This window comes from Brachyhypopomus gauderio, chromosome 8, assembly GCF_052324685.1.
Source record: "Brachyhypopomus gauderio isolate BG-103 chromosome 8, BGAUD_0.2, whole genome shotgun sequence".
Classification (NCBI taxonomy): Eukaryota; Metazoa; Chordata; class Actinopteri; order Gymnotiformes; family Hypopomidae; genus Brachyhypopomus; species Brachyhypopomus gauderio.
The window spans coordinates 14,872,409-14,895,684 of NC_135218.1; the positions used below are offsets into that span (position 1 = coordinate 14,872,409).

Consider the following 23,276-nt stretch of genomic DNA (forward strand, 5'->3'; position numbering starts at 1 on the left):
GATTCTCTTCGTTGCAGGAGAACTTCTGAGCTGACAGCACCAGCCAGCAGCAGTGGCTGGGTGTGCAGGAATGCAATTTGTAATTAATTCCTGCAACTTGTTTGGTTGAATCTGTTGAAATGAGGACAGTAAGTGACATTTTAATGGTGAATGAGGAATCTGATTAGAGGCTTTTTAGCTTGCCGCAGTTAACACGAAACGTGTAAACACACACACATTGGATCGATGCATTTCTAATTGAGTTTGAGGTAACGTAGCCTAATGTATGTTTTTTATAGTAGTTTAATGGTTTTGTGCTGGGAAATAATGACAGGGTAACATTGCTAAAGGTGAACCAGTAAATCGCTGTTACAAGTCATTGTTGCTATGACGGGGGATCACCAGTGTTTTAGTGTTCTGCGGTTGGTTCCCACACTTTCCAGTGTGATGTGGACGGCCGCCTGCTGGTCGCTGCTTCACCAGCCTTTTAACTAATGGCAGGCAGATGTCGGGAGGTCGCCGTGTCCTTGTGCGTTAAGCTCTGAGTGGAATTCCAGGCGAGCTCAATGCACCTCTTTGTTTGGGTTTGAGAAACTGGGTCTCTGCTCTTCCCAGTTTTCATCACATTTTTATTTTTGGATATTTGAATAATGTCATCGCTCGAAGTCAAAGACTTCTTCCGAGTCAGTGTGTGGGTATACGTACAGACAGGAGTCATTCTTAGATTTGTATTAGCTAAGGATGCCCTCTGCACATGTCACGAGCCATCATTCTTGTTCTCAGTTGACATGGCTGGGCAACCATCACCCCAGTGTGTAACTTTAAGGCATGCTTGGAGACCTGTGCTTGCTATGCTGACTGTGTTAGTTGTAGTTTGTCTGCAATGGATAATGATTCCAAGACTGATACATACTTAAATGATCTGTTGGATATTAAGACTTTGCATGCATTAGCTGCTTTGATTTGATATAATCATGTGATTATGTGATCTAGAAAATGATTGTATTTACGAGAGAGCGAGAGAGAGCGAGAGAGAGAGAGAGAGAGGGAGAGAGAGAGACATGCCTACAGAAGGGACCCCTTTTCTATGTTGTGCCCATACATCGTGCTGGGAACAGTGACCGTGTTCAGCACCTGCAATAAGTGGACTGAAAGAAATGCGATTAAGGCAGCACTGTGATGGATAAGGGAGAGGGCTGTTACCTGACTAATGTTAGCATCTCAACACACCATGCAACAGCACAGGCGCGACCTGAGTGTGAGCTGCCTGTTGTTGCCCTTTGTGGTGTGAATGTGTGACCTTTGTTTCATTATTTGTTAAGGCTCGATCTTGAGGGTTTTTTTGTCTGTTTTAGGTTTTCTATTTTTGTGAAAGGGGCTGGGTACATTCTAATCAAACGCATCTAACTGAAATTCAGATCATCACTCATGATTTTCTTCATCTGTAAAAAGAATATGTGCAGAAAGAGTGGTGATGCTGAAAGCCTCTTTAGCTTTCTCTATTCTATAGACTTCAGCCAGCACAAAGAGCATATCTCCTATTCATTATTTTTACTTTAAGGCTTTGAAATTATTAGTTAAGCAAAGCACATTAAAGGTTTGGCAGAAAATCCAATTCAATGGGCAAAATTAAAAGTCAGATCTGAAGACCTCACTCACTCACAAAAAACCACTATTTTATATACATGCTATTTAACTTTTGTTTAGATGTGCTTTTTTTCTTTAGATTTTTCATCACTGCACCTGTAAAGATGTTGTGCCTAACCTGTAATTCTAGCATGACACACATCCAGAGGTCTCCAAACGACACTGCTGCATGCTCTGTAAATGCAAACTTTTGATGACACTGTAGGGTGTCAGAGAGCCATAGAGAAGGGGCATTCTGATGTAAACATACCTGAGTCATTTGTCCTTCAGGGCCTCTCTTTTTATTAATTCCAACCTCAAAAACCATGAGATCTGGCACTTTCAGAGCTGAAGCATCCTGCCTAGCATTTTAATTGCTTAAATGTCAATTACACCTTGAGAAAAGAGCTTGATATTTGTAAGTGCCAGGATAAACACTTGTAGCAACAAAGTGCTATGCTGATTATTACAGGCAAACAAGTTGGTTCCTCTTGGTGTCAGATTAAAGTTAGCTTAATTAATATAAGTATGTTTTTCCCCCAGGGGAAGAGGGGAACTAATTGCTTTGTTCTTGTTTTTGTAATTGCTAATTTTCACGGTTTGTTCTTGCTGTTCTCTCCCTTTTGTACAGTATGAATTTAAAGTGAAGAATATCAAGAAGAAAAAGGTTAACATCATGGTTTCTGTGGATGGGGTCAAAGTCATCATCCGCAAAAAGAAAAAGGTGAGGTGTTCTGTTTTCACCACTGGTTTCCTGGCTCCATGAGGCCATCGTTTGATGAGTGGTCCTTCTCTGTGGTTTCTTAGGGTATAATGATGAGCCTCCCTGTGTGAATGTTCATGAGAATGACTGGCCTCCTCCATGGAGATAACATGGTTCGGAGTGATCATAGTGTTTTCCTTCTCAATGGATGCCCAAGTGCAGAATAATTGCAGCATTTAAGCTGTGTGGCGTGGGCTGGTTGGATGATAAGCAATCAGCTGTAATTCAGTGAAGCGGGTTTGAGCATCCAATGTCACTGTAATGTCAAAATCACGCTCACGTACAGCATGTTGGTAAGATGTCACCCATGGGACCGATCAGATCCAAACCAAATTTTTCTTCATTATCCATTTGTAAACAAGTTAGCATAATCAACACATTTTCACATTTAAAGGCTCAACTTACCAGAAAGTACCATTCAAGTGTGCCTATGGAGCGATGTAGTCTCACTTGCTACCTTCTGCATTTGACAGATGAGTGACCTGGCGATACTGAACATGGTTTTATGGTTTTCTGTCTAATGAGGCTGGAATAGAGCCTAATTAAAATGTCTCTGAAAGCATAAGCTACATTTTGTGAATAATTTTAAATATATATTTCAAATTAATGCTAAGTGAAACAACAGCAAGATGTAAACTATTTCCACTCCGTGAAAAGCCAGGAAGATGTGAGCATTTTTTTTCTTTTGCGCTTAATTACGACTCCTGACCTGTGTCAGTAATTCCAAGTGCTACCATCATAGTATGGGTTTGTATATTAAGCTCTAGTGTGGTGGTTGGTGGTGAAAAGAGAGAGCTCACTTGAAGGCCACGGTTTAGAAGATGGCTTGACGCAGGCTTTGAATCATTAAGAACATTCCCTGTCTGATAACTGACTCGGAACAGCACAAAGCATAATTCATTGAGCCACTGGCCTCTGGCCTGTAGCGTCTAGGTTCAAAAATACCTTCTTATTTAAAAGGTGCTATGTTGCATCATTCGCGTGGTTTCAGTGAGCACACTGACCAGCCTGGTCAGTACATTTGTACAGAATGTTCTGACAAATCGCAGGTGTTCATGCAGATGTTGAAACAGTGAACTGAGCCTTACTCACTGCTACTGAGTAATTGCAATGCAGATTTTAGTTGAAGCAGTACAACTCTTTTCATTAGAGAAAGTGAGTGTTTTGTGTGTGCAACAGGGTGCCAGGTTGAGCCCCTTATGAATTTAACTTGCTGCATTTTTTACTAGCCTGACACCAAGTGATTTTTTTATGGAGCTGCCCATTGACTTCTAATAGACTAATCTACCATTAAAAAGGTGCACCCGGACCAGGGGCATTAGTAGAGACGTGATCCAGAAGCTGCCACCTGTCCTGAGTCTCCTGCAGTGATGTTATGAGAAGATCTGAGGATCACACCAGTCTGTCTCACGCCTCCCTTTGTGTTTCCTGTAGAAAAAAGAATGGACGTGGGATGAGAGTAAGATGATGGTGATGCAGGACCCCATTTACAGGTGAGAGCTCCATGGCTGGGATTACAGTTGCAGATTAGTGGTGATCATGCACAGCTTTCAGTATCAGTCTCTTCTCCTCAATGGAAACCAGGGGGAGGAGACGAGACCACACACCATATAACCATATAACTCGTCACTTGTTGAGATTGAGACCAACTGATTTAATATTAGGAATGGACAGATGTGCAAACGGGTAGACAGACAAGTGAACGGACTGTTATGTTAGTTTGGAGTAGTGCTGGGCGGTATACCGGTTCATACCGAAAATCGGTGTTTATTTTTGTTATCATAAGAATTTTTCATATACCGGCCACACCGGTTTAAATAGCCTTCACGTGTCCGGAACACAGCACAGCCATTGTTTCTCAAAGGGCACTTTTTATTGCTGCGCCGCTAAGCACAAATGCAACAGAGCGCAAATCTAGCTTGCTGAAAACGAGGGACCTTCTGATCCACAAATTCTACCAAACATTGAAGTAAAAGATGATGCCCCAAAGGAACTTTTGCCAAAGAAAGGTGCCGTGTCTGTTGTCAGGAAGTACATAGGGTTTTAAAGGTCAGACGTGGACCAAACAGTTACTTACTGCAAATGCTGTCGAGCAAAAGTTGTCGCGGTTGGTGGTAACAAGAGCAATCTGCTGCACCACCCATAATGCTCGCTTATACTTGACGCGTGTCGTGACTGGCGCGAGGGTCTGCACGGCAAAAATCGCGGTAGCTCCATGCACCTCTAGATTTTTGTAACTTTGTGTGTTCCGCTCTTCAGTGCTACGTTTTGCAAGTTATGTTTGCAGGGTTCATACACCTTTATAAGGTGGAATTCAAGCACTTGTACGGCTCTTTCAAGGTCCATTTTCAATATTTTCCAGCACCTTCAGCTTAATTAAGTTACATATTTATACAAATACACATATTGTTGAAATGATTCGAAATAATTCGTTTTTTATCACATTAAAAGAGATGGTACCATCTCCCCAGTATTCGACCACTGTTATTATTTGTTTAAATATTATGTTAGTTAATTAAACATAAGATATTTGGAACTTTTCTGTACAATACAACCAATGACAAACAGCCCTGTCTACTTTGTCTAAATACCTCTTATTTGTTATTAACAAACTGCAATTTATAATATTACGTGTAGCTGGTTCACATAAGTTGTATAAACCTACAGTTTTGATGCTGTCTGAAATTTTTTTTAAATAAATGTTTTTGCATTTTTACTTTCACTACTTCATTGCTACCATTTGAAAACTGATCATGTGGTGCCATGCAAATCTGTATTACATGTAATACTTAGGTGGAGACATTTTTCCAACAGTGGAATAAGGTACTCAACCACTCTACTGCAGTAATTCTTTTCGTAATCAATGCAGTTAACACCGTGCATGGGGGGAAAAACCGCCAAATACCGTGAAACCGATATAATTTTGAAAAATACCATGATGTAGAATTTTGGTCATACCATCCAGCACTAGTTTGGAGCAGTGTTAACAGCATGCACATGTAATAAAACGACGCATAATTGCACTACCAGATGACTAGTGCAATTTGCCAGACTGGACCAAGATAACCTTCAATAGTAGATTCATACAGCTGAAAGACATGGCCCTGGCATCACAATCCTCTGATAGTTGAATTTCCCTAACTGAGAAGTAACCACCTCCCCAAAGCTCTAGGCTCCAGTGATGGTAGCAGCTGGGAGTGGAGCGGACAGTCTTGACCCCTCGGCGTCTGCAGCCGTGTGGTTGAGCGTGCGTGCTGTCCACTGGGCTAGCCGTGGAGCTGTGAGAGGCAGGAGTGGGCCAGACCTTCCTGTCTTCCTGGGCTCTGTGTGAACGCACAGCAGCAGCCCTGGACTTCCTGCTCCAACATTGTTCACTTAACCTAGTAATTAAACTGCTGGTCATGTTCATTTGAATGGTTTCCTTTGAGATCAGATTTTTCAACATAATGAAGTGATGGCATGCAACACGCTGAAGGGAAATGCTGAACTTGATTGTATAGTTTTTGCTGTGACATTCAAATCAGCTAGATATTAGTCATTCAAATCAGCTAGATATTAGTCATTAAAATCAGTAACAATGCAGCCGGTCTCCATACACCATTCCAGATGTTCATTAAGCCTAAACAAGCCTAAAACATCTTAAAGTTGATTATTATTAAATTCACACATACTGCACTGTGGCTGATTTGCTCTGCTTTAGATCAGAATCTCAAAATGAGACACCCATGGGTTATATCAACAAAAGCCCGGCTGCCTCCCATGTACAAACGACAGTGCATTAATCACAGAATGAACAATTTAATAAATGCCCAGAGTGTTAATGGTAGTCTTGTTTCTTTGGCATGATTAAAAACAGTAGAAGGCAATTAACTCTGTCCTCATTTTAGCATGGGCAGCCTCTGTTGTTAAATAATGCACTTTATTCCATTATTCCATCTAAATATCTAACATGCATTATGCAGTATTACGCCAAAATTTGTATCTGTCCTTTCTCACTGAGCACCATGGAGCCTGGTGGTGAGTGACCACAGTTGCAAAGAAGGCTGTGTTAGCCAGCCATTAGTTCTTGTTCTCTCTCTCACACTCACACTCTCTCACTCACACACACACACACACATACACACATCTTGACCAGGCCACATGGTGGAGCAGTGCTGTGGTCGTGAGCTTGTGTTGATGTACATCTCCATGACCCGTGGGACTGTCCTCCTAACAACTCGCACATGAGTGAGTGACTGAGTGACTGGCAGCGTGGCAGAGGTCCCGGATGCCCCAGCCTCGTGCTGGTGTGGCTGGGCAAAGCCCGTGACCAGGGTGGGATGTGTCCTTTTGTCTGGGTCATCAGAGGGGACACGCTGGGGAGCCCAGCTGGAATGTGACTACTTTATCTCTGCTCCACCAGACTGCTTCAGTCTACCTACCAAATGGCAAGTAGCACACGAGGAGTGAACAGTTGTGTTTGTGTTCGTGTGTTTGTATGAGGTTCATTTTCACTGCGTATATATATATAAACTTCCTGGGTGTTTACTTATGACAGGGTTGGCGGCCACTCCACCATCACTGCACACTTCACTGATAAAGAATGGAATCTGTAGCGGATTGCAGTAGCTGTGAGTGAGATAGAAACATGAAGCTATGCAGAGGCACATGCTGATCATTCTCTGGAGGTTGCAGAAGAACGGAATATGGAAAGCCACTGGGCATGGGCAGTGTTGGGTACATGCAGCCACTGGGCATGGGCAGTGTTGGGTACATGCAGCCACTGGGCATGGGCAGTGTTGGGTACATGCAGCCACTGGGCATGGGCAGTGTTGGGTACATGCAGCCACTGGGCATGGGCAGTGTTGGGTACATGCAGCCACTGGGCATGGGCAGTGTTGGGTACATGCAGCCACTGGGCATGGGCAGTGTTTGGTACATGCAGCCACTGGGCATGGGCAGTGTTTGGTACATGCAGCCACTGGGCATGGGCAGTGTTTGGTACGTGCTTGTAGCCATCAAGCTACTTCCATTTGAAGACATTCACAGCACAGCCCACAGTCTGCAATGGTCTTGTGGATTGTGTGACTGTGGATTGCAAAATGTCGCACGATTGTCTGCGATTTAAACATAGTCCATCAAATGCTTCAGTCTCTAGAAGAATGAAAAATGTGATTTTTGTGATCAGTCTCAGGAAATTGTGTGGTGTGTACATATGCCTAAGAAGATACTAAATGAATTTAACAGTTTACTTGTCTGCAGTTGTAGTAGATGAAATGCCACAGTGACATCTGATTTAACTAAGTACGTTCTTACTCTTTGGTCAGTTACATCACAAGATTTGGTGGAGAGGTTCATTGTAACACAGAAGCTCACCATTCCACCGCCTTCATTTTATTTACCACCCTTTAATAGTCTCTCTGCCACGGTCATCTGCATCACAATCTGAAGCCAAACGCAACATCAGCAGTAGAAATGGCCCCATGGATTTCATCTCCCTGGCAACATGTGACCTTCACGTCCCTATTAGAATATGAAAAGCACACTTCCTTGTCCTTGCTCAAGGGTGTGCGTGATCATATGTGCACATGCAAAAATGTGTGTGTGTGTGTGTGTGTGTGTGTGTGTGCTTGTTTGTTTATTTTATGTGCGGAGAGCAAACAATGCATCATTAGTGTTTTAATGAAAAAAGTTCCATTAATACTCAGTATCCATTACTAGCACACACACCCCCAGCAACACTAAATCTACTGCAGATAGTGAGTAGTCCTCTATTGTGGCAGTAAATGTACATTTTTATCAATTTATTTGCTTTTCAGTTTAAAATGGGTAAAGAAAAAGTGAAACATTTGGGACCTGTCCCAGTATCTTTTTTCAGGACACTGTATATTTTGAGCTGTCTCGTTTCAGTGAGTTCCAGTCGATAAACTCTGGTTGGCCTGTAAGGGTCTCCTCTCTTATCACGGGGCAGCTCCTGCAGACCCCGAGGCTGCTGCCTGTCCCCCGAGGTGCCCACCCACCGCTCTGGTACTGCAGAGCGGAACCATGACCTCTCAACCCTCACTTCCTGCCCCCGACATGCACGCACGGCACTGGCCTCTGCTCTGCCGGAAATCTCTGGGCTCCTCCCTGCTTGCTTGACTGTGTGTGTGTGTGTGTGTGTGTGTGTGTGTGTATGTGTGTGTGTATGTGTGTGTGTGTGTGTGTGTGTGTGTGTGTGTGTGTGTGTGTGTGTGTGTGTGTGTGTGTGTGTGTGTGTGTGTGTGTGTGTGTGTGTGTGTGTGTGTGTGTGTGTGTGTGTGTACCTGTGGCCACCTCGGGACACCATGGCTGATCACCTGATCACCACATGGTTCGTGCCTTGTTCTCTCGCGTAAGACTTCTGCAGTTTTTCCAGTGGAAATTCTCCAACTGCAAAAGGAGGAATAAATTTCCACACAGACAGCAGGGAAGGCCCTAGTCCCTCGATGATTAATTACAGGTGTGTGCTTTCTTCTGCCCGCAGGTTGTGATCAATGATAGTTTTAAGCTTGAGTGGCTGTGTACCCCATGCTGTGTGGTGCCTCCTGAGAGAATGCATACACTGTAACGTGGGTTAGGTGTGCTTTACTTAATCTGTGGTAGGAAATCAGGAATTGCGCATGTAAGGTATACACAGCAGACCACACACACACACACACACACACACACACACACACACACACACACACACACACACACACACACACAGCATGCATAGACAGCTGTCAGCGTAATGGCATGCCTTAACATTTCATATGACTCTGGGGAGTTGTGCTAAATCAAAACAGCTCTGCCTGTCTCCGTGCTGCTCACGCTAGCTGCCTCCACATGCCAGTCTTGATGACCCCATGCTGTCTGACCTTGATGTTCCAATTCTCTGCATAAACTTTAAAAAGGTGTTAATTAGTTTATTGATCATCTAGGTGTGTTTTGGATTCTGTCTAATTAGGAAGCACCAAAAACACAAGCTTTGGTAATGTTTTAATGTACTTTCCTATGTTGTTGGTCTTTTAATCAGAAACATAGTTTAATCAGAAGCATAGTTAAAACATCATTAACCTCAGAGAGTTGTTTGACTTTTGACAAGTAGCAGTAGCAGGACACAAGTGGCCCCTCGTGGCCCCAGATGAAAGACTTAATCAGACCTATGCTCAGTGCCTTCCCACTGTGCAGAGCAGGGCCTTGTGTGGAGTTCATCAGGCGGTGCGAGTCCTCCCTGCGCGGGGGCCGTCAGCACACCCCCGCGGGGGTGGCCAGCACACCCCGCCCTCAGCTGCACCCGCTGTTTGCTTAAACCTGGAAGGAAAATTCCACAGTCCTCTTTCTAAATACCATCACACACAGTTCTGTAATACCGATTTTATGAATCTTTCTCTCTTGTAATCCATGTTGTGTTTTGAAGAGAGCCACTGCCTGTGACTCTGTGTTCTGTTCTTTTAATGAGTACTCCACTCGACCCAGTTAGTCTGTTTTACACTGTAGATTATACGTGAATTTCAAATATTTCTTTCTGTCTGTCAAAAAGTCAAATGTTGACATTGTAACCTGATGTGCAAAGTTTTTTTGTTACCCATTGAAAACATGTTTGGGTGAACTGGTGTCAAGTTAAATGTACATATTTCTTCCTGTGGTGCAATGAAACTGGATGTCATGCACTGAGTGATGTAGCCCGTGACCTCCATCACACTTTTTTTTTGTCCTCAGTACCATGTTATCAAGCCCAGGAAATACTTCTCTCAGTTCCCTTAATCAGGATATGGTCCAGTGACTTATCCCCTGTTTCACCCATTCCATCTGTGTGTGGGTGGTGTTCACCCAGTGCTCACAGGGTTGAGGGTGTCTTGAGTCAGGATATGGGTGGTGACTACTTTGATCTTTGGGTAAATGCTGTAATTAGAGTGATTATCTTCATGGCTGAACATTTTTTGATGCCTACAGTAAGAGGTGCACAGTTGTAGCATGTCACGGCGACATTCAAGCAGTATTCTGAAAGCATTTCTTCACTGTGAAGTAACCTTGAAGGCATGTTTCCTCATACACTATGTTCCTCCTTCTGGCCCGTCCTTTCCCTTTGTCTTTATCCTCAGCTTCTCTAACACACATATGCACTTTATAGCCCAGATTGTTCCAGACTTCATATGCCTCGGTGACATCTTAGACCTACATTTTTGTACACGGCCTGATAACAGATGTCGGATGTAGATGTTTCCAAGTGTTAACCCCTTCTCACATCCTCACATGGTTTGTTGGCTCCTTGAAGCTTGGATTCTTTGTACCCTGACCCGTTTGCCAAAGCTTCTGAGAGCCAGCCATGTTGCTGCCAGGTCAGGGATTCACTAAAGCCATGCTGTGAACGATTTATACAATGTACTCCAATACATGAGGTTGCTAAGGAGATGGCCTTTATATATTAAATGGTTAGATAGAAAACATGTCTGGGTTTTAATAGAGAATAAGGTTTGTGCATGACTGTCTCACTGACGAGCTGATGTATCATCACGTATCTTAAATAGGTTCTACCTACACTTTATATTTAAAACTCCCGGTGTTCTTCCCAGCCCTCCTTATTTAACTTACAAGGGCAGTGAACTGTAAACCAGTGACATTTTGCCAAGCACACAGCTCTAACACGTTAATACCGTTGAGGTGGATAAACATCGGCGTCTCATTTTGTATACATGCTGTCCACGAAGACACGATACACGTGAGGGATGTAGTGCTGTCCTTCCAGACACATCCTGGGCTGGACTGCGATGGGCTTTGTGCACGGAGCAGGCATGTGCAGCCGTGCTGGAAAAGCATGGGGATGATGAAAGGAGCCGTGTGCTCAGCTTTGGGAGAGCTTTTCTCATTCTGGCTCCGAATTCTGATGCCTCTCCAAAAAAGGGATCACACAGGCCGCTGGACGTTTTCCACACTCCAGTACCACAAAAAGTCTGTAATAGGCTTGTGTTCTTAAAGCACTTGATTTGGTTCCAGGCTGCAAGCGTCACTGAGCTCTCTCCCTTGACTCCGTTTAATCACTTCCATTGATTATTCCTCCTTCTTTATAGAGTTATCTGTTGGATCTTCCCAAATGCTCAGTTTAATGTATACGATATGCGCGCATGTGCAGATTGTTTCATGCAATTGCAGCAAGCGGCTTCAACACCCACAGAAGAAGGGTGCATGGAGGAGGGAGGGAAACCTCAGTGAGGGCTGAGATGTTCCACTCCTGCTTCTCACTTCCCATGCTGTAATAGGCCATGTAGCTGTGTGCTGTGACTGGCATGAAACTAGTTAGCAATGTCACAATGAAATTTTATCCTGTGAAGGAACAAATGCAAGTGTTGAAGTTTCACACTGATTTCTGCCATTTCTAACACAGAGAGAGAGATGGAAAAGAAAAGGGCATTTCCTACAGGTTTTTTATTTTTTTGAGGCGGGGGGGATTGTATTTGTGTTTCCCCGTAGGATATTTTCTACTGAAATACTATTTCTGAAGTGTTTGGTTTGCATGTTACTCCTTGATGCCTTTGTAATCTGATCTTTTAATCTTTGGAATCTCCAAACGTGGTTACTCTGTAATTGTATTATGTGAAAGCTGCATATAAAGACTTTCCACTGGTCTAGTGAGTTAACCATGATGTGCTGTCCTATGGAGCTGTCGTTGGACTCTGGTCTCTGGGGATGTTCTCCGACTCTGTCTTCCCAGGACAAGATACCACCCTTTGGGGAAACATATCCTGAAGTAGGTTGTAAGCAGAGGTGTCAATTCCAGGTTCAGAAAGTAAAAGTCCTCACCAGGATTTTACTCAGACTTCCTGGATTCTGTTGATTCCACTAATTTTACCTGGATTGCACTAATTAGAAGATCTAGCAAGCTTGAGCAAAATCCTGGTGAGGACTTTCTGAACTTGGAATTGACACCTCTGGTTGTAAGTACTGTTGGCTTGCTCTGGACAGGAGATAATGTCAAAACAGAGGCTGGTTTGTCCAGTGTAGATCTGTGGTCCTGTCTTCAGTGTACACAGACATTTGCCAGGCATTCTTGTCCAACCATTTCAGTCTAGCATGGCATTTACTGGGTACAATTTCAAAAATCTTAACCTTGTCCATCTTTTCAAGAGCAGAGCACAAGAAGTTACATTTGTTTTTAGACTCTTTGTATAATGGGAATTGCTCAAATGGCTTGCTCCACAGTGCAAAGGTAGCAGTGAGACACAGGAAGCAGGTCACATAAATTTGGCACCAGCTGTCCCCCACACAGGGGTAGAGGCATATGGTCAACTCGTACTAGTCACTCTGAAATAACAAAACTAGTTTGAAATGGTGCAGCTTAGGCTGAGAGGAACAGTGGTGCTTTGGCAAAGTTATACGAAAGATTCAAATATTTTCCGTGATCAACATGGTTGAACTGAGACACCAGGTCATAATGCTCACTTCAGATAAATGAGACTGTTCCATCTCCACACTATTATATCATCTGTCTGATATAATGTGAGAAATTTTGCTTACTCACAGTCAAGTGTTTGTATACACAGTTTGTTAAATGAGAGGGCCATGGTCAAAAATTCTCTGTTGTATGAATTATCGCTGACCTACAGATACGTGCATTTTGTTAACTGATAAGGACATGGATGCTGTAGATTGCATTGCCGGGGACACAGTGCTCGTACAGTGTCGCCCTCGTGAAGGCAGTGTGCTTGCCGCTGGTCTCAGCCCAGCCGCCGGCAGCTGTCCCATTAGCCATGTCAGGGGGAGTGTGGGCCAGGCACCGGCAGACTCTTCATTACTGACCCACTGCCCAGCTCACAACAACCAGCTCCAGATAACAGACTCCCCACCGCAACCAGGCCTCTCCGTCATTTCATGCTGGACACATTGAATTAGTGGCAATCAAGAAAGCGGCAGAAGTGGTGATTACAGTTCAAGTTGCTCCTTACAGCTTGGCGTGATGAAGTGGAACTAATGGCTTGTGGGTATGTTGCGCTGCGCAATAGTATGTGTGGAAAGGAAGGCGCCCTGTTTATTCCACTCCTTGGTTCCATAATTTGCGATGCTCTGAAGTTATAATGTTGGGGGGGGGCTGATGGTGAGTGGTGTGGCTTCCTACATAGAATGCAGTGCTGATTCCATCCACAACCCTAGATCGTCTAGTTTTTTTCCTCCCGCGTGTCCCGTGCTCTGCAGGAGTGGTTTTTTGACTCGAGTCGAACCCATCACATGTTGCGGTGTTTTAGTCTGCACATTCCCGTGGCTTCATCCGCATTCTTGGGCCTCTTTTGATTACGCATTCATGTGGGAAACGCGGCATGTGGCGGGACGCGGGCTCACGGACGGCAGGCAGCCCGTCTTGCGCTGCTTTAACAGTTACATTCTTGTGGCTTTGTTGGTGATCATAGGCGTCTGTAGTTGCCCTGCCAACTCATGGGACCGGCAGCTGTTTTCACGGCTCGTGGCTGTTTATACTTCATCAATGAAAAGCCCGACTGGTTAGGGCCGCGCTGTCTGTGTCACTGCCCTACTGATAACAACCTCCTACCAGCCCCCAGTCCCTCACCAAAGAAAAGAGAAGAAGTGTTCTGATTAGAAGCTAGGACACAGTATGAGAAAAACACAACAAAAAAAGCTTATTTGTCTTATCACAAGGGTGTTTTACATGGGCGTTTTACAATGGTAGCCGTTGTGGAATATTTAGACCTCTATGATGAAATTGGTGGTAATTTTGTGAATGTTCGTTGGTTTTGCACTGAAGGCCACTCTGGGTCTGAGGCTAGTTTATCAGCTCAGCTATTGTGTTATTTTGCCATGAAATCCATTGGTTTGATAATTGCAGCTGAGGCATGAGGTTTGCTTGCTGCTGTGAAGAAATGATTGCACAGTGTTGGACACCGAATGGCTGTGATATGCCATTGTTCATGAGAAAAAGAGGATCAGGGGAAATCGAGAGGAAGCAAGAAACATTATTTGCTTTAGTGTACTGTTAACCTCATTAACCCTTCAGTATTTCACTTAATGATCAGAATGTTCAGTCAGCAGAAGTACATGTGCAGACATATCCTAGATCAACTAAGAAAACGCTGATATATAAATCTATGTTTGCACTTGTCTTCTCATTAACTCTTGCTTTATAATTCAGCCATCATTCTTGCCCTGTCATTAATTCCTTTCATCCCTTTCTTTGATGTGGTACAGAAACATTTTCTTTCTATATGCACTCATGGCAGCATTTATTCCTTTGGTCTTGTCAGTAGCTGGATCATACTTCTTGTGGCAGTCCTTATATCATATGATGTCGTGGTGGACCAGAGAAATGCCTTCAGGGGCCACTGAATTATTTGTCTTTGAGTTGTGTCCTACTTCTGTATTTATGGTGTATGCTCAGTGTTGTTTTGCACACCAAGATCTCACCGTGAGCATGTCTTTTGGAGATTCTTCAGAAGTATTTCTAAGTATACTGGAGTTTGTTGAGGAAATTATTGTTAGAAGTGTCTTTTAGAATATTGTGTATACTGATCAGCTTTCCTTAGTCAAACTGAAAATGTCCTTCTTCTCTAAGCTACTGACAACAGACTCTTGGTAATTGCATATTTATAAACGTTTTTGAATTTAATGTTTGTCAATGGAAAATAAATCATTAAAAATAACTTTTGGCAGGCTTCCTTATCGGAGTGAAGCACACACATCTTCCCAGGTCAGCAGACAGAAGTAATCATCTGACCCCTGTGTGGGATGCAAATGGATTGATCGTTCACTGTTTGGAACTTATTTTGCGCACCAACATTTAAACTCTTTAAACTTTGGCGCTGATAATACCTTATTTTCTTTAACGTAGCAGCTAATAATTCCCATAAATATCATCATGGAATCCTCTGGTAATGCTGACCATTTGGGCATGGCCACCCTCAGACTCTTTCCTGCCAAGCCAATCAGTATGCATTAATCATCCTCGTATCCTTGGGTTTCTCTGCTGTGTGAGGACATGTCCATCCAATCTCCTGACATCAGAGGACGATGTGACCAAAATGTCAGGGCACTGTTTATTTTTAGCATGCAGAGGGGGTTAATGAATTTCTTTATACAGACTGCCTGGTGGGAAATGCACACTCGAAATTGCTTATAACAAAGCCCCCAACCCCTGTGGAAAAGAATAAATTTGAGTTTGTGTTTGTAAGGGATTTACATGAGAGAAATTTGTTTGCCATGCATAGTGCACCTTACACAGTCATATAGATTTGCCTTCCTTATCTATTGCCTGTGCACACAAATACAAGGTGATCAGTGTCTCCTGTGGTCATTTCTGGCCAGGCCAATAATGTGGTCATGATCAGGGCCATGATATTTGGCATCATGGTCATCCTGCAAGGTAGAGTACAACCTCATCAGTTTTGATTTGCTGGGCTCTGAGAAGTTATTGCACAGATTGCAACAGAGGAAGTCTTTTCTTTCTTGACTCTACCTCAGATTCATTGCATGTGGAAACAGATGCAGACCCCTGGAGTGGCAGCCACAGCAAAGTAGGCAATTGTACTAGAATGCTAAGAATTCCTGACCTTTATGCAAATTAGTAGCAAATCACACTGAGCAGCAGCCAATAAGATAGATCAATGTGGGGGCCCGTGGTCAAGACACGTACCAAACTCCGTATATGAAAGTAAAATCACTTCACTCAGTAGAAGATAATGATATGTTTTAATTTACAAAGGGCATCAATCTTAGACCATCCACCTGATTCCCCAGGGCACAGAGTTATCATTCTACTCTGCACTTTTCTCTGTGCAGCTGAACTAGCATAACGCCTTCTTTAGCAGCCAACAATTGGCAAGGGAAGCAATTTGCTTCACTGTAATGAAACCGTGGCGTAAAGGTGCTTTTAAGACTCTCTTCCGAATTCAATCGGCTGATGGTGTCTGCAGTCACATCAGCAAAGGCAAGTAAGCCCGTTCAGATAGTAGGAAGACGTGCCCACGTCATAGTGTTTCATAGATTAGACAGTGTGCTTTGAATTATGAGCACTTACCTTGTTTTTTCCTCTGTTTCTCCTTTTCTTTCATTCGGGTATATATCATCATTGTTTACCACCATGAGGCTGTGTTCCAGGCATTTTAGGACATTGGCTTTGTCTGCAGGCTTTTGGGGTGTTGGATAGCAAACTGTAACCTGACCTTTCTATTTCAGAAGCTTACCAATTGATCAATTGTCCATATCTTGTAGTGGACCCTATGAGGTTATGCTGGTGGTGTTTTTATATTATTCTTTTGTCCTGACATTTTCTCTAAATGGAAGCACTTTTTAAAAAGGGTTGTAATTCATACAGTCTGCACATTAACGTCTTGTCATTTTTTATTAGAAGAGCTAGCACACTGAGCTAAACATAAGAACTGTCTAAATACTTATGGCCTGCATATGAATCTAGTGTGGAGATGGAACATTTATCTGAAGTAAGCATTATGACCTGGTGTCTCAGTTCAACCATGCTGATCACGAAAAATATTTGAATCTGAAATCAGACTACACGGATTAATGGATTTGCTCCACAGTGGATTTGACACTGTTTTGTCCTAGCTGACACAAATCCAGTGTTCATCTTGGTGACCATCTTGTGATGATCAGAGGAAAGAGCAACCGTGTGGTATCTGGGACATTCTGTGACCGTCCAATGAAAAGTTTTGAATTTTTAGTACTTTCCTGGTCTGACTAGTCCTATGGCACGTCATCTTTATTCTGACCAATAGGATGGCAGAATGCTGTTTGGTCCACAAGGAGAAAGAAGTTTGCTGCTGCTCCAGCTGTCAGGTGGAACAGCAAAGTGGAGGAAAAGTGTTAAATGAATAGATAAAAGGTCGAGCCCTTACTCTCCTCTCTGAGACACACCAGAATAGGTACACAATCGTGTTTTGGGGTTTGTTTGTTTGTTTGTTTGTCTTCTTCAAGCCACCATCACACACAGTGGAGCCATAACTGCAGCAAGTTTCTGGACTCTCCTCCCAGACAGCTTGTGGAAGGACGTAAATGATTATTGCTCAGTATAAATGTGTAGTGTTACCAGATTCCCAATCAAGACGCAACAAGAATTTATAGTATTTTGAGTGCTTAATCTGACTATAGTGACTAGCATGGAAGACGGAATTATCATGTAATCTGATCACAGCATTAATGAATACAAGCCACTGCCATTCATCAGGTTGTCTTATCCATAAAAACCAGTACACATTGTAATGGCAATAGTATCATCTGTAATTGAATCGATGTCTTGCACTACAGTAAAACGATCAAAAGACTTGCATTGGCTTAACTGAGGGAGCTGAACCAGGGGCTTGTAAGACCTCCAGGAGTGATATGCCATGACATTTTCAATGCCTTGTTGTGTTGTCCGTTGGACAGATACAGCTTCCCCTGCTGGGGACCACCTGCTTAAGGACTTTGATGGCATTTCTCCGTTACGTACAGCTGAAGCTAAGCACCAGTAACAAGACTCACAGACCGCATTTTACGAGTGAAGATAAAACGAAGACTTATTAATTCAGGTCCCACTTCTGCTTCAGACCCGCCGGATTGTTACACTGGGCTCTTTTACAGCACTTGCACTGGTGCACAAAAAAGATTTACAAGGATTGCCACTTGTATATGCTACCTAAAGAAATACATAAAGGCCTAAAGAAATAGGTCTTAACAGGAGCCATGACTGTTTTTTAGATTTAAAGCAAGGATGTCAAAGGTTCTATTAAAGTGCGCTGCTCATAGTGAGTCCCTGCTTAACACGTAGTATTAAAAGGTGTTTGTGTGCGTGACTGTGCTCATCTCTTGACTGTACCTTGCAATCATATTTTTTCAGTAGGAGACTATCGATTTTTTTATTTTCTCTGGATCAATATGTTGAGAGCTTAATGCAATAGTAAGGTGGGTCTCCTTATGACGATATACCACCTTACCATTTAAAGTGTACTGTGAATTTGATGCATGTATAAAACAGAAGAGTTGTTGAAATGATGCCTCTTAGTGTAGTATACCATCTCTCCCATGTTATGGTATAACATATAGTGAGTGTGGTAGCCAAGCTCAGCAGCTCCTGTTTTGCTTTAGGTCTTGATTAAGTTTAAGCCAAGAAGAGCTCTCTTACACCGTGCGTTTCACTCTCAAATCACTGATGGCATGCATGTCCCAAGGGGCATCAGTAAATAGGGAGAATCTGATTAACCAACAAGTTGTTAATTCAGTTACCTGGTGCAGAGTAGAATGCAAGTCAGAGCAGAGCAGATTTTGATCCGAGTGTAGAGCACTGTGCAGAATAATCGAATCTGAATCTGCAAATAAGGTAGGGTAAGTTGGCAGAGCAGAGGTCACCTGCCTCTGTGTTTAAGTAGAGAGCTTTGTGAGGGTGATCTCCTGTGCATTACAGCTTGGACTGGAAAGGTCAGAGTGTTCAACCTCCATGCTAATGGGCTGAATTTGGTATCAGTATGCAACTCAAAAGAGTGTTCCATGGCTCAGCAAGGTAAAAAGCTGATGGAATGACTCTGTGTGCTGGACAACACACACACACACACACACACACACACACACACACACACACACACACACACACACACACACACACACACACACACACACACACACACACACACACAGACATATCAGTGCTCCCAATAAAGATCCCAAAGATGCAGCTATGTGAAAGAATGTTTAAGAGTGGATTTCCCTTTAGAGCCCATTTGTCTTGCTCCTAAAGGAAGGCTGGCATGGCAGGAGGAAGGAGGTGCCAGAGGTGCTGAGATCGGAGCATATCTGGACTGACATGGATGGGGCTGTAAGCTGGGGTCTAAGCCTTATAGCCAGTACCAATGCCACTGTTCCAGGCCATCGAGTTTCGATTGCAGCTCACCTTACACACTCCCCCAGCTTTCCTGTTCCCCCTGTGACACAAAGCCTATCGAGAACATTTGAACTGTTAATTGATCCTGTCGGGCTTTACTGAATTACAAAACCAGCCATGTTCCAAGTGACCAACACCACGTCTGCCTTAGGTTTCCTCTGAACAAGCTACAGGCCTTCTGTTCTGCTAGAACCTGCTCTCTGTAGGGTTGATGCTGGTGATGTAGACATATGGTGTTGTAACTCGCCCTGTGGTGTCATCCCATGATTTTTGAGCCCATCACACTCAGAGCCACTGGTTATTTAGATCAAAGCCCTGTCTGTCCTTTGCTTCAAAGTGCATGACCGGTCAATGGGTAATCGATCGGAAATTGTATAATCATGATTAAAGAGAAAATAAAAGTATCTGGTCTCAAGATGAAAATGGTTTTGACCAATTAAGAAGACCTCCCTTTAATATACTATTATTAGGTTACTGCTGTGCAGAGGAGCACCACATGATTTACTGTAAATACACTTATATCTGAGTCAGACGTTAATGTGACTTATTTAGTCTTAGTAGAGCCAGCAGCTCCAATCAAAGCAGATACTTTGCCCCAATGTCATGTCTTTTTTTTATTATTTTAGATGACACATAAAAGGTTAGCTATTGCATTTAAAATACTCTAGGGCTTGATAAAAAAAGGAGTACATTAAAAAAATTCTGAACCTCCCACAAGTGTATTCTCTAGAACTGTTTGACTTTGCACCAAGACTGCCAAACTAATTGGATTTTTTTTCTGTATTGTTTTAGCTCCACAACTAACATACTGTTATGAATCAATTTCTTGTCTTTCACAGGATATTCTATGTATCGCATGATTCCCAAGATTTGAAAATCTTCAGTTATATAGCCAGAGATGGACAGAGCAATGTATTCAGATGCAATGTCTTCAAATCCAAGAAGAAGGTATGTCGTCTTTAGAGTGCATCTGTCAGGTTATTCATTGAATGCTTATAAGATTTCTTAAGGGTGACAGAAACCTGTCATTGAAACTCCATTTGGCACTGAATGAAGGTGACAGTGGAGATTGGATGCCCTGTATTTAACCACTACATCCATACACACATGTGCACATGATCACCGCACTCAAGAACAATTTTCCTCATTCTCCTGTGAACCCCCCCACTCAGCGGCGCACACACGTATACTCATTAACCTTGGAAAGCACACACAGCTCAGGTGTGTACATAGCTTCTTCCTTATGCTTCCACACTCCCACACACACACACACACACACACACACACAAAAAAACAGCCACTCAAACAGACCAGTGCACACCTGCTCCCTCTCAGTTTCTTCTCAGTTTCTTCTTAACGTCTTGGAGCTCAGCATTCAAACCCTTTGGGAATGGGGGGGTGGGGTTAGCCCGGGTCCCCCTGGCTGTTCCAGCATGAGGAGTAACACAGAGTGCTAGCGAATATGCAGATGATGAGGCTGCTGACTTCTACCTGCAAGAAATACAGCAAGTTTGTGATCCAGCGCCCTAGAAAGCAGAGGCCAGCCCCTAACACTGGGACATCCTTATGCCATTATTAATCAATTCCAAAGAAACCTGCTTGCTTCCGCCAAATGCATGAACTCTAAAATCACATTCTGGTTCACTTGGTAACCTGTTGAGCAATTACTGTCCTCACCCCCTGAGCCCCTCCCCCAGAGAGCCTACTCTTCTGGAAGACGCTGCTTCTTCAGATGCTGTAATTGCCTTGTTATTATCAAGAGATGTTAAATGCAGGTGACATCCTGGGGAATCAATTAAAGTGAACAATTCTTGAAGCAGTAGGGAGGCCCGTGCATTTAATTCTGTCATCCTGCTGTATAGAGACAGACCTGAATGAAGTTGAAGAGGAAAGACTAGATCAGGCAGGTGGGGAAAACGGTTGTTCAGGGCGTACAGCTACTAAATTGCTCGTTAGCCAGAGACTAGCCAGAGGCATGGAAATTTTGATTTTCCAGTATGGGTCTTTTTTTTTTTTTTTTTTTTTTTTTAGAAATTTATCCACCATGTTATGCCCTGATTCAGATTATATGTATGGATTATAACAGTATCGCAATAGACTAAATATTTTATCTCAGTTTAATCCTTCAACCTTGTCTTTTCCCTCTCTGTCACTTTAACATACGGGGGATATTTATGCAAAAAGTAGTGATCACATAACAATTTTTATTTACCTTATTATGAGAGCTGAATTAAAGTTGATATGTAATATGAAAGGAACATAATAGACAGGAGGTTTAATTTAATTTATATTTAAGTTCAGTTTTATCAGTTGGAACTATCATAAATGGAGACAGGCAGATAAAAGAAACTCTTATAAACTCTTTTTTTATAAGTATGGCTTTGTAACTCCCTATTCTAATTGGGTGTTATGTTTCTCACATACATTAACCGACGGCTGAACCATCCTGATACTGCAGGACCCCCTGAAAGAGGCAGTTCTTTCCAACTACTGACCAATAAAAAGGCAGCTCTGTCCAACTACTGACCAATAAAGAGGCAGCTCTATCCAACTACTGGCCAATAACTTGCCTCTGCACAACATGGAAGCTCCTATCAGGCATCGTTGTGGCTAAGATGGCTAGGCATGAGCAGGGCTCCTACAGGCATTGCCAAGAACACCAGGCAAGCTAAGCTCTAGTTACTGGTGGATAAAACAGTCACTTGAAACCAGACATACTCACTTGTTTGTGAAAGCTTATGATTCAGTGCCCCACACATGGATCCTGGAATTATTGAGGCTCTATAACAACAACAGGATACTAAACCTTCATCAAACTCTGTGGAGCTATGGAAGACTGCCCTAAATGCCAACTTCAAGCCAGTAGTACAAGTCACCCTCAAGTGCCACAGAAATGCCCGTCCCCACTGCTGTTCTGAATAGGCCTGAACACCATCGGTAAAAGCATCACCTAGAGTGAATAAGGATATGGCTATGCAATGGAGCAACCACAACCTCTACATGGAAGAGGTGTGCCACTCCACTCGTGTTGGATGGAGGACACTAAACCGGATATCGGAATAAGTCAGACATGTACAGAATAGTATAGTATAGTATACAGAAATATCTGTGCCAAGCACAGTCTGGAAATTCCATGGTTAAATGGGAATACTCCACCAAAGTTGAGGGTAATCTAGCATAGAATCCTATGGGATTTCCAGATACAAACTGACAAAATGGTATTGGCTAAACTGGACTTGGTAGTAGTGTTGCACGGTATATCGATACTAGAGTAGTATCGCGAAACACAAGTGACTTGTACGTCACTTTCAAGGTCCATTTCAATATTTCCCAGCACGTTAAACTTAATTAAATTAAATATTTATACATATACTCGAAATAATTCGCTTTTTAATCACATTATTTAATGGTGGTTTATTTTCAAAACGCCCAATCTTAACGTCTTCACGTTCTCGTGTTTCGCCCTGGAATTACAAGAGGCTCTTATTTGTTAACATAATACAAGAGAACTGTTCAGTCAGATAGCTATTTGTTGTGAAATGAAGTTACAATTTCAAGCATTTTCAAGTACTTTAGCCTAAATTCCAGCACTTTTCAAACCTGGAACACAAAGCAACATTAAAATTCGTCAGGTAAATGTTCTTTCCCCTGTTTTTGAGGTGTGTTTCTTTATATTACAACACTACGGTCACTCCCGAAAGTATAAACCTAGCTTAACACAACGAATCTGGCCAAACACCTGAGTCCTTCAGGCACGCAAATTTGTACAAAGAATTCCAAGAGGTTGGTGATTATTCCCATTTCTAGTATTACTACAGCATACAAGATTGTGTCCGATTATGGTATCCTAGCAAATGTTTGTCATATTGGTTTAAGAGCCGTAAGTGCGACAGCATACAGGGAGGAAAAAAGAGTGATCATACTACAACGGATCAATCATCTATGAATACTGACCTCTACTCTAATACTGAAGTTTTACTTAAAGATTTAAAGTTAAAGTTGTTTAAAGTATACTTAAAATACACTTTGCACTAGCCTTTTTGGACTTCTAAA

The 23,276-nt window shown here is 42.8% G+C and overlaps 1 protein-coding gene across 1 annotated transcript in view; it reads left to right on the plus strand.

Annotated features, from left to right (window-relative positions):
• nos1apa (nitric oxide synthase 1 (neuronal) adaptor protein a) overlaps nucleotides 1-23,276 on the plus strand; it is a 77,234-nt gene that overhangs the window by 18,594 nt on the left and 35,364 nt on the right. Inside the window, exons 3-5 of the mRNA XM_077014782.1 lie at nucleotides 2,237-2,329; nucleotides 3,803-3,861; nucleotides 20,063-20,171. Of these exons, the coding sequence (XP_076870897.1) occupies nucleotides 2,237-2,329; nucleotides 3,803-3,861; nucleotides 20,063-20,171 (261 nt within the window). The remainder of the gene's footprint in view (nucleotides 1-2,236; nucleotides 2,330-3,802; nucleotides 3,862-20,062; nucleotides 20,172-23,276) is intronic.